Below are 12,226 nucleotides of genomic sequence, written 5' to 3' on the forward strand. Positions count from 1 at the left end.
AATATCAAAACATACCTATTATTGTTTCTAACAATGATCATCAAGTGTTGAATAGCAGAAATCATGGTTAAAATGTTTAACTCTCTTTGCTGTTATGCACAATGCCGAGAATCATTATATCAACACTCAGATTAGTCATAATGATAAAGGTATGTTAGTAAATGGAGCCTATGGCCATTTTAGGAAACAGCTGACCCAAAATGTCTTAGATATGACTAAAAGCATGATAACAGACAAACAAGTCATCCTGACCAAAAGATCAAAAATCCTCCTATCTGACACAGCACTTTCAGCTTCCTGACATAGCTGTTTTTTTCACTATTAAGACTTCATATAAATCAATGACAAAAATGAACACAATTAACACAGCATTTTAACTTATTGAGATCCAAGACTCTTTTTAGAATAGAAAACTTCACAAATTCAGTACGAAGGCAGTTACAGGTTATAAAGCAAATATGGAAAATAAAAACATCAAAGCTGAGCAAACATATGTGGGTAAACAGAAAAGCATATGTAAAGGTATAGAACTGTGCTGTCTAATATAATCATCACATAGGGACCTTTAAGTTATTTCAAAGTGAACAGAATTGAAAATTCAGTCCCTAGGTCACACTAGCCACACTTCAAGTGATCAACAGCTTCCTGTAGCTGATAGCTACTGTACTGGACAGGATAGATCTAGAATATTTCCATCAACACAGAAAGACCTATTTAATAGTACTGGTCTAAAAAAATATAAATTCCTAAGGGTAGTTGGCTTAGCTGGGGAGAAGGGGTTTGGTCAAAGGGGGGAAAAGGGATAGAAAAGGAACTGAAGATCTTCAGCCTTATCCGTAAATTTTGCTTACATATTTTTAATTTTAAAGAGAAAGAGCTTTTGAATTCTTGTGTAATTTAAAAAGTAGTAAAAACTAGAAAGATAGACCTTAATTAAAGAGACATAAAAATATACAGGAAGCATGAAAAATTTTAAATATCCTGCTGGAAGCTGTGGAGTAAAATGTATGGAGTATTACAAATACTCCAAGGTTCTGAAAAGAAATACCAACAAAAAAGCCAAGCTTAATTGATTAAATCAGAAAGACAATGTTTCAGGAAAGACATCCTTTAAAAAATGGATTAAGAGAATTCAAATAATAAAACAGGGTAGCCAACAAGTACAAACTAGAAATTAGGTGGGCTAAAAGTAGTATCTGAAGGCATATCTAGTCAGTAAGTTCTTTAGACCTATAGAAGCATTGTGGGATAGTGGAAAGAACACCTATAGTAGTAGGCTTGGGAGTTAGAGTTAACAGATTTGAATTTCAGCAATCCTTCTAGCTGAATGCTCTTCAAGAAGTTATTTAAATGCATTGGTTTTCCATTTGCTCATCTGTTAAAAATGAGAACTATTTAACTCAAAGCATTACTGGAAGGAGTAAATGAGATGTGTGTAAATTGTCTTACACAGTCTCTGGCACACAATAACTATTTGAGGAACATTTATTATTATTTTAAAATTTCAAAATGCACAAAAGTGAAGTCATGATTGCCTCAATAAAATTTAGAATGTTTTAAGATAAAAAAAACCCTAATTTTGTACATAAAAAAATTCAAATTCATTCCCCTTTAATACAGGAGTAGGATAAGACATGTTAGTGATAACCTATCTCAGAAACCCCCCAAATCAACATATACTCAGAGGAAAGTAATTATCCTCCTATGCAGTTTGGTATGTCTTACCTCATTAATCCTCAGAAGTAGGTACTATTTTAACCCCATTTTGTAGAGGATAAAATTAAGGCATAGAGATGTCACATAAATTTTCCATGGTTACACAGAAAGTGGTTGGGCTGGGAATTGAATCTAAGCAGTTCTAGCTATAAAATCCATTCTATCAAGCACTGCACTATACAGATTCTTACAGATTACATGTCTGAAGGTCTGGAAAATCTACAAGAAATCATCTAAATGTACTAGCTGTAATAAATCAACAGGATCCCAAGATATAACCTGCATAATAACACACAGCTAGAATATACAATGTGAAAACAAAAGCTTTACTCACAACAGAGACAAAAAGTTAAATAATTGGCCATTTACCTAGCCCAGGGTACAATGGAGTTTAAAAAAAAAAGTGAAACCTGTGTTCCTGGATGGGAAGATGTCATTATAGGGCTGACAATACGCTTCTTAAGGTACAGTATATATAAATATAATATGCTTCTTAAGGTACAGTATATATAAATATATATAAATATACATATATTTTTAAAACATATGTGTGTGTGTGTGTATACACACACATACACACACACACACACATACACACACACAAATTTGGTTGTCTTCTGACCAGTCTGTGCTTTTGCTCCTGCTATCAGGAATCACTCTTCTGGTGCTTCAACTTCTTACTACCTATCTTATAAAGAGGAAATATGCTAATTGACCATCCCTCCATCACAAAGATGGCTGCACCCACAGTTGAGGCCAGGTTTCCATTAGAACCCGTAAGGAGCAATCAGCAGGAACGTCAGGCTATACCCTCTCCTCCCCCCGCCCCTCTGGGGCTTGACAGAAGACCTCGGGCTGTGCCCCCTACCCTGGCATTAGTCTGGGGGACCTCAGGCCACACTCCAGCCCTAGTGCCAGAGGCCACGCCCTGTGCCTGGCGGGGCTTGACAGGGGACCTCAAAGTGTGTTTCCCATCCTGGTGCTGGGCTAGGGGACCTCAGGCTGCTCCCCCTGCCCTAGCACCAGGCCAGGGGACATCAGACTGCATCCCCCGCCCCAGCATCGGGCCAGGGGACCAGAGGCTGCACCCTCCCCCCCCCGCCTGGCTGGGCTTGACAGGGGATCTCAGGCTGTGCACCCCACCCAGTGGGGCTTGATGGGAGACCTCAAAGTGCAACCCCATGCTGGGTTGGGGGAACTCAGGCTGCGTCCCCATCCAGTGGGGCTTGACGGGGGACCTGAGGCTGCGCCCCCCCCCCAGCCTGGTGGGGCTCGATGAGGGACCTAAGGCCATTCCCCCACACAGCGTGGCTTGACAGGGGATCTCAGGCCACGTCCCCTACCTGGCGGGGCTTGGTGGAGGACCTCAAGGCATGCCCCGTGCCCTGGTCTGGGCTGGGGGACCTCAGGCCACACACCCCTGTCCTGGCACTGGGCCAGGGGACCTGAGACTATGCCCACTTCCCGGCAGGGCTTGACAAGGGTGGGACTGGCCAGGTCTGGATCTAGCCCAATGTGGGGGAGGGGGAGGCAACCGGGTCTGGTTCTCACGTGATTTTGAGGTGCATGTGGGTGGGCAGTGACTTGACTCTGGGTCCCATGATGTGTCCCAGACTCTGACAGGACAGTTTTCATATACATTTTACTAATTTTCTTGCATCCCTGACACTTCTATTACAGAGAAAGGGCAAATAGCAATATTAAATTACTTTCTCTAATTAATTCCCTTTTAATGTGCACGAATTTCGTGCACGGGATCACTAGTTTCTGAAGAAAAGCCACTCATCCTGTATGTATAAGGACTTTAGGAAGCTGAGGATACTCCCTCACCATTATGCAGCATGAGAAACATCTGTGTCACTAAAAGGCCTGCAGAGTAAGAGCCATAAAGACAGCATTTAGGAGGGTCAAGGGTACTAACTTCTCAATGCTGCAAATGACTGTTTGGTTATGGAAATATTTATTGCTCACTGAAATATTGATCTGTTCTAAGTCTAAAAAATGCTTTAATAACATAGATACTTAACATATAATCAAATGAATACACAAACAAGCTTTTACCCCAATAAGGAAGAGGGCGCTAACAGGCTTGTGGTCACTGGTTTTTAGTTCCATGTGACTCCGGTAACGAAGCTGATTAACGTTGGTTCCTCTCCAGAGAATTCGATCGCACCAGGCTGGAACCCGGCATTTTCCACTGCAAATAAAGAAAGGAATTATAATGAGTACATACCACACAAGAATGTAATACCTATCTCATGCTCTTGTTATATACTTCTTCATTAACAACCCCTACTATTATCATCTCTACCATATTGCAAGCTCTGTGAAGGGACTGTGTCTGCTTGTTTGCCATTGAATTCCCAGTTCCTAGTATGGTATCTGTTGCAAAGTAGGTGTTCAATGAACACTTATCTAATGAATGAATAAACAGTGCTCCTAAAGATTAGGATTACACCTTCAACAACATTGTCCTGGGGGAAAAGTATAATGGTACCTGCTTAAAATATCCTCAGAAGGGCAGGATTATATGCAGAACATGTCCTTTTCCTTTGCTCTATAAACCAGTGTTTCCCAACCTTCTCTCATGATGAGAATCACCTGGTGGAGTTGTTAAAACACAGATTCCCGGATCCCAACTAAGAAGTGCTAAACTAGAATTTTTGGGAACATATAGGTAAAATTGTATACTTAACTAGTGCTCTAAGACAGATTTTATATACAGAGCACTAAGTTAGGTATGCAATTTTACCTATATGTTCTCAAAAATTCTAGTTTAGCACTTCTTAGTTGGGATCCGGGAATCTGTGTTTTAACAACTCCACCAGGTGATTCTCATCATGAGAGAAGGTTGGGAAACACTGCTATAAACTACAATGATACTTCACAACAAATAGACAACTAATAAAAATCTAAAAATCCAATACTATATTCCTAGACTGGGCTTACTCCCTGGAGATCAGTAATTGGATTTCTCCTTTAAACCTAGATTTTTATGGATAAGTCTAGTTTGTAATAGAAATTAACATTTAAGCATGACAGTCTGAATACGTAAAAGCCCATAAAATACCAAAGGTGGGGAAAAATTCCATTCATCAATCTGTTAAAATAAGCAACACCTGATCCAGAAGGTGACACAAATAAGTTCTTATCAGTAGCTCTTCAGTTGAATTTCAAGTCAGGTGAGTGGAAGAAACAAGGCCAAGAGTACAGATCTTCTGCCAGTGTCACCTTTCACTTTCTGACCAGCTTCTGTGGAGCACAGACTCCTCCCTCCCCACCCTAGTGCTCCCCTAGTCTAAAGAAGCTGAATATGTCCAGGGGCTCAGCCAGCTAGGAAACAAAGCAATAGATAATAGGTAGAAGACAAATACCTCGATAGTTACCAGAAATATATTGGCAATGGCACTTTACTAGGGGTAATTAGGAAACAAAGGGCCCCCAGACAGCAGGTCTCAGCTTTCTCTGGCAGCTGCAGATGTTGGGCCCAGAAGTCAGTATTTTTTAAAGTCCCCAAGAAATTCTAAAGTGTGCTCAGGACTGAGAACCACTGTGCTGGAAGAACTTCCATGGCTCTTTGTTTTTATCTTCTGGTGTCTTGAGTCAAATAGTTAAGAAACAGTTTGAAAAATGGCAATAGGTAAGGAAACAGGGCTGAGATCAGGAGGGTCAAAATCTAAGCAAGTCTGCCAGGGTGAGAGAAATAAGGTACTGCAGATAGTCCATAAGACTGCAACAACCCTGATATAGAAGTTACACATTTTAAAAATATGCTCATCTTTGAGTTCACGTGAATTAAAAACTCTTCTATAACAGCACTGGACCATTAGGTGTTTTATATCTGCTTCTGACATCACCTAAAAATTTCCTAGCCCTTCACCACTATGGGGGGCAGAAATAAAACCAGGCCTTCACCTATTCCATGAGGAGGCTTTTGCTACTTTACCTGGAATCCCATCGGTCTGTTTTGGAGTCATACTTGTAAGTGGGGATAAACCGGATTTCCCCTTCAGTGAAGTCAGAAAAAGCCTTTTTCTGTGTGCGTTGTATATTTAGCTACAAATAGAAAGAAGCATCACATAAGCAAGATCACACCATCCTGTCCTATATAATAAAAGCCTAATATGCAAATTGTCCTTTTGACCAGGAGTTTGACCACTTGCTATTACGTGTGGTGACCACCAGGGGGTGGCACAGAACATGGCAGGCATTGGCGGTGATGCACTATGACCTCTCATGAGCTACCTGGGGGTGGGGGGTGACAGGGACAGAGGTGCGCTGAGAATGTGGGCTGTCCGCTGAGCTTGCTCTCACTTCCCCTGCTACCCTTCCCCGGGATGCCAGGCTCACACACCAGGGAAGCCCCCACACTCAGGTGCCAGGCACCCGGGAGGAGCCTGCCCTGCACCTATGTGGTATCTCCCAGGTGAGCCAGGCTGTAGCTGCCAGGACGGCAGGGGGCAGTCAGGCTTCCTATGGGTTTGTGCAGGAGCTGGTCTACGAGGCCACCTGGGAAAGAGTGTGCTGCCCGCCCAGCTTCCGTGCTGCACCATTGGGTAACCCAGAGGCCCACACTGCACCCCAGTCTGTGGCATCTGGCCACATTCACCACATCTCCATGGGGACTCAGGCGCCGTGACTCAGGTGGAGATGTCATGTGGGGGCCTAAGGGCTCAGGTGCTGTCCAGGACCAAGAAGTCAGCTGGGACCTGCCCTTCCATGCCAGATGCTCATGCTTTGATTGCTGGCCTGGCCTAGGGATTGCACCTGTGTATGAATTTCATGCACCAGACCTCTAGTCTTAATATAAGTGACAATCTGGTTGATTGGCCATTTCTAACTAGTTTGTTCCTCAGCCTTTGCAACTGTTAAAATATATAAATAAAATTTCTGTACCTTATGAATTGAATCATGTAATTCCCATAGCACCCAAATTCACCAACATATAGGATGCTCATTATGAGCACACTGTGCTGGCTGTTTATTGATAATAATGGTCAGGTAAAATGGAAAAATTAAATATAAACAGTCTTAAATTCCCTGAAGTTGGACAAGAACCATCTAGCACAATTTTACTTTTTAAAAAAAGCACACATGCCCAGTTGGTATGGCTCAGTGGTTGAACATCGACCTATGAACCAGGAAGCCACGATTTGATTCCTGGTCAGGGCACATGACCAGCTTTCAGGCTCGATCCCCAGTGTGGGGTGTGCAGGAGGCAGCCAATCAATTATTCTCTCCCATCATTGTTATTGCTCTCTCTCTCTTCTTCTCTCCCTCTCTTTCTCTCTCTCTCTCTCAAAAAAAAGCACGAAGTTCTAGCCCATTGCTCAGTGGTTAGAGCATCAGCCCACAAACTTAAGGGTCACCAGGTTCTATTCTGGTCAAGGGTACATACCTTAGTTACAGGCTCAATCCCGGCCCTAGTTGGGGCGCTCGTAGGAGGCAATCAATGTGTCTCTCTTACATTGATATTTCTCTCTCTGTCTCTCCCCCTTCCTCCCACTCTCTCTAAAAATCAATGAAAAAAAATATTGTCAGGTAAGGATTAAAAAAACCCAAAAAACAAAAAAAACACCATGCAAATGTTGAATGGATAATTCCAAAAGTCAAATTCAGTGAAGAGCTGCAGATTGTTTTGAAAGTTATCCTCACACAAATATTTTACCAGAAGTACATAAGACTAAGAATTTAATCCAACTATAACCCCCTTGGAGGCAGAGTAGATAAAGCTATGCAAAGAAATTAGCCAACCAACCTCAATGTGAAGGAAGACAGCCAAGAAAGGCTCATTATAAAAACCACTCTACTGCAAAACACCTGATATTTGACTATGTCAGATCAAAAGGCTCATGGAAGGATTTAAAGACATTCAAATATGAAGCATTCAGTTTTAGCATACAGTTTTAGCATAAACTGAAACATTCAAGTCATGTGCTAGGTTCCGAGGCAAATTTACAGAAAACTAGGTCCCAGAATATCAAGTTTTATATTAATATTACCAAAGCAATACTTTCCCCACAGGTTTTTAACAAACTCCAACCTCTCAATCAGTTCACATTAAACCACAGTCTGTGTTATTTGTCCCAAACTTCTCTTCTGTGCTTCCCGATTCCCTGGTAGGACTTTCCTCTTTTACCTCCAAACTACTGCTGAGCCTGCCAAATAATCATAGAGCAGCTTTCCTATTCCATCTGCCAAACCACATCAACATGGCTGCAGGCCCACTTCCTCCAGGAAGTGTTCTTGAATTCATCCCACCCATCCTCCAACTCATTGACACAAATCTTTTTCTTAGTAAAAAGTTAATGAATAACCTTATATTTACTCTTTATCACTATCTCACCTCCTGCCATCTAAGCGCTTCATAAAAGCACCACAAACCTTGTGTGCATTCACTGCATCACTAATCACACTGTTTCCTAAGACAATGAGACCCTTCCATATATTCCTAGAGTAAGACACACCTCCCAGACATCTGTCTCATGACAATTTTATCTGCTATCTAGGAAAGTACCTATAAAATGAAAATTTACTTACCTGGTCAAATTTCAAGAGTCTCGGAAGATCATTCCTGCTAATGAGACACTTCACTTCATTGGCATCAGGCATGCAAAGTCTATAGTTCAAATCTCCCAACCAGATGACCACACTGAGGATAAAGAAATATATGAACATGCTAAGTGAAATAAGTCAGTCAGAAAAAGTTAAGAACTACATGATTTCACTCATATGTGGAATATAAAACTAAAATTCATGAACACAGTGTGGTGATTGCCAGAGGGAAGGGTGGGAGGAGGGTCCTAATATATGGTGACAGGAGAAGATTCGATTTTCAGTGGTAGGCACATGGTGCAATATACAGATCGTGTAACACCAAAACTCACACCCGAAACCTATATGCTCATGCTGACCAACGTTACATTGGTCAGCATTTAATAAACATTTAAATAATAAACATTTAAAAAAGAGAAGTATATGAACAGAAGTAGCCATAATTAGCATCAATCAGAGAAGAAAAATGGGCAGATTATTGATAAGGATTTGTTTGTCACCATCGACAAGTGGCTGAAGATGTAATTGCCCTTTAGGAGCAAGTACTATCAATACCTGAGAGGGACTAGGGAGTATAAAATAGGCAGGAGGGTAGGCACTCCAAATATGAAGAACAAGGATGAGGAAATAACACGGTGTATGTATGGGATTCAGAAGCCAAGGAGTTAACTGCCTGAGAGAAACATGTAGTTTATTTGCTGGACTAGCTTCAAAATTTTGCTTGGCTGCTTGCCAGGTCTCTAAGGGAAGAGAATCTGAATGTTTTCTGCCTCTATAAGCCCTGGGTTCTGCAGGCTCTCCACTAAGGTCTGTGTCATCTGAATGACACCTCTCCCAGGCAGGGCTCTCTCGGAAAAGTGGGTCCAGGGCGCTCTGCTGCAGCCAATTTGTCTACCCCTGCCCCAGATCTATGCTCCAAATCCCAAGCAGAAAGGAGACTGAAATATGTTGCGAATCTATGGGCTTCCACGGGATCCTTAGGCTCCCATCACACCAACAGGCCCCTACATGTGCTGAGATCCCCACAGGTGAGACCTTGAAATTACCATACCAAAATGGATTCTCCTGTGAAAGACCCAAGCACTGAATGAGTCTCTACCAATCTTAAGTGCAACATGGAATTTCTGGAATCCTGGGGAAATACATTTATGGAACTTCAAGGCAACTTTATGACCATTAATCCTAAGGCCTTGACTTTGCCACTGTGAAGCAGAATTCCATCCGATTCTAATTATTGAGACAATATAACAGGCTAACATCACTATCCTTCCCTACTCTTTCCTCAGTTACCCGACTCGCTATTGATTCTAATACCCTGAGATTATCTTTTGCTTTCCTACAATTCCCATCTCAAACCACTTATTCTAAACCACATCATCCTCTCAGAATTTCAAGTACCAGTATTAATTTCGTTATAACTGATCATTTTCTACCACCCAACCCATTCCTCAATTGGTTTCTGTTTCTATCCTTATTAAGTCCCATTCTTCACTAAACTTTCTCTCATATTGATCCATTGGGGGTCTTTAAATATCCACCACTCCTATTCTTTATTTTAAAAAATATATATTTTATTGATTTTTTACGGAGAGGAAGGGAGAGAGATAGAGAGCTAGAAACATCGATGAGAAACATCAACCAGCTGCCTCTTGCACACCCCCTACTGGAAATGTGCCCACAACCAAGGTACATGCCCTTGACCTGAATCGAACCTGGGACCTTTCAGTCCGCAGACCGATGCTCTACCACTGAGCCAAACCGGCTTCGGGACCACTCCTATTCTTGATGATTCACATGTATTAAAAGAACAATCTAGATCTATATATACTGGATTAAAAAGAGATCCACAATAAATAGGACAATATAGTTCCATATAATAAGTGTGTGCTAATATGTGCATAAAGAAAAGTCTAGAACAGCACTATTCAAAAGAAATACAATGCACATCACAAATATAAATTTTTTAGTCATTTCATTTAAAAAGTAAAAGAAGCAAGTGAAAATAACTTTAACAATAAATTTCATTTAACTCAATATATCCAAGTTATTATCATTTCATCATGTAATCAATACTAAAAATTTTAGATATTTGACATGTTTTCCCAAGTCTCTGAAATCCACTGTATATTTTATGCTTATTAGCACATCACAGCTCAGCTTAGCTGCTTTTCAGAACCCCAGCCACCTCTGGCTCCTGGCTGTCATATTGGACAGCATGGACTCAGAAGGATACACATTAAACAGTAGTGGTTTCCTCTGGAGAGAGGGACTGGCTAGGGAGAGTAGAGGATAAAAAATCAGGGATTTTTACTTTTAATCTTATCCTTATTACATTTACAACAAACATTTCTATTTTATAATTAGAGAACAATAAAAATTGACTCCAATGGACAGACCCTTCCTGCGTTACTTGAGATGCCCTAACATAGTGGTTGGCAAACTCATTAGTCAACAGAGCCAAATATCAAGAGTACAACTATTGAAATTTCTTTTGAGAGCCAAATTTTTAAAACGTAAACGTCTTCTTAAGTCACTTCAAAATAGACTCACCCAGGCTGTGGTATTTTGTGGAAGAGCCACACATAAGGGGACAAAGAGCCACATGTGGCTCGCCAGCCGCAGTTTGCCAACCATGGCCCTAACAGAATTAATCTTTCCTCTGATAGCATCTACTTTCTCTGCCTCAATGCATCTATTCCTCCAAATCTCTTCTTCTTTGTAACCCTATCCCTAAATGGTAATCCCTTACTCTTCACAGTTCTACAGTATCTCATCACGCTTATTCTTTTCTCAGCTCTTACTATTCCAAGGCTAAAGGAGACTTAACCACTCACTCATGTTTCATGATGTTCAGCGGCGGGAGGGCCTGATTTGGGACCACAAAACTCATTCGTGCACAGATGTCTTTATAATCTTGATTCCTTCTCTCGAAGTCCTCCACATGAGCAGCCAGGTGGGAATTGACAATGCAAAATGTAGTGTTGTGAAATACAAACCTCACTGCTACCCCACCTTTGTTTCCCTGTTGGCAAGAGTAATTGTTCAGTTAGTTCAAAGACACAAATAGCAATTGAACTTCACATGGACGTAAGTAATAAGCTCATTTCCAAAGGAACTCACCATTTTCCCCATGACTCCGGTTCCAACTGTTTCTGTAGCAACATCACAGATATGTTGCCACTGATCCTTTCTGGCAAATATCATGAGCATCATTCCAACAAGGCGAACTAGTTGAACCTATGAAATTCAAGGTGTTAGAAAAGGTTGATATTAATGCCACTCTTTTTAGATACCACATATCTAACTTCACACAACTAAAGTTCCATCAGGAAGACGTAACAAATACCAATCTGTATCCAAATCATCTAATTTCTTGGTGGACCTCCACGAAGAAGAAACCAAATTTCTCTTGAGAAGCTCTTCTGACAAGTAAGTTAAAAGTCTTTGGGGGACAATGAGTGCACTCAGCTCTAGAGTCATTATTTTAATCACTTTTTTTAGCCAATCAGGAGTAGGGTGTATTAAAAATTCAAATAGTCAAGAGAAAACCTCTATCGCAGTTTGTTCCTTTTTCCCTCCTTCCTAGTTTCTAATTTCCAATTTCCCTTTTATTTTGATTATCTGAAGTCTGTGAACTAGAGCTAGACATATGTATGAAATATGTATTAGGCAGGGGCCAATTTGAGAGGAATAACGTCATCAGGATATTATTACTACATCACTGTTAAAAGATACAGATAAAAATTACTTAGGCAGATAACTCCTTTTAAAGGTCTTATTGTGGTAGCCCTGCAATTTAAACAACTCTTATGGTAGCCTTTACCTTGTGCCTTCTAAAGACCAACAAATTTGGCCCACCTTGCTAAAGTCTTAACTTATGACCAAGTTTAGAACTCATTTAAATACCACAACACTTTGCATTCTTGCTCTGATTCCAAAATATACCCTATGTATC

General features: G+C 40.9%; 1 protein-coding gene across 4 annotated transcripts in view; it reads right to left on the reverse strand.

Annotated features, from left to right (window-relative positions):
- Positions 1-12,226, reverse strand: part of OCRL (OCRL inositol polyphosphate-5-phosphatase) — a 55,350-nt gene that overhangs the window by 22,927 nt on the left and 20,197 nt on the right. For all 4 annotated transcript variants that reach the window (XM_036443378.2, XM_045583537.1, XM_045583536.1 and 1 more), the window contains 5 exons: positions 11,392-11,508; positions 11,106-11,293; positions 8,257-8,368; positions 5,663-5,772; positions 3,778-3,913 (listed from right to left, as the gene is read on the reverse strand). In XM_036443378.2, coding sequence (XP_036299271.1) covers positions 3,778-3,913; positions 5,663-5,772; positions 8,257-8,368; positions 11,106-11,293; positions 11,392-11,508 — 663 coding nt within the window. The remainder of the gene's footprint in view (positions 1-3,777; positions 3,914-5,662; positions 5,773-8,256; positions 8,369-11,105; positions 11,294-11,391; positions 11,509-12,226) is intronic.

Source organism: Pipistrellus kuhlii, unplaced genomic scaffold (genome assembly GCF_014108245.1).
Source record: "Pipistrellus kuhlii isolate mPipKuh1 unplaced genomic scaffold, mPipKuh1.p scaffold_m20_p_19, whole genome shotgun sequence".
NCBI classification, from domain to species: Eukaryota; Metazoa; Chordata; class Mammalia; order Chiroptera; family Vespertilionidae; genus Pipistrellus; species Pipistrellus kuhlii.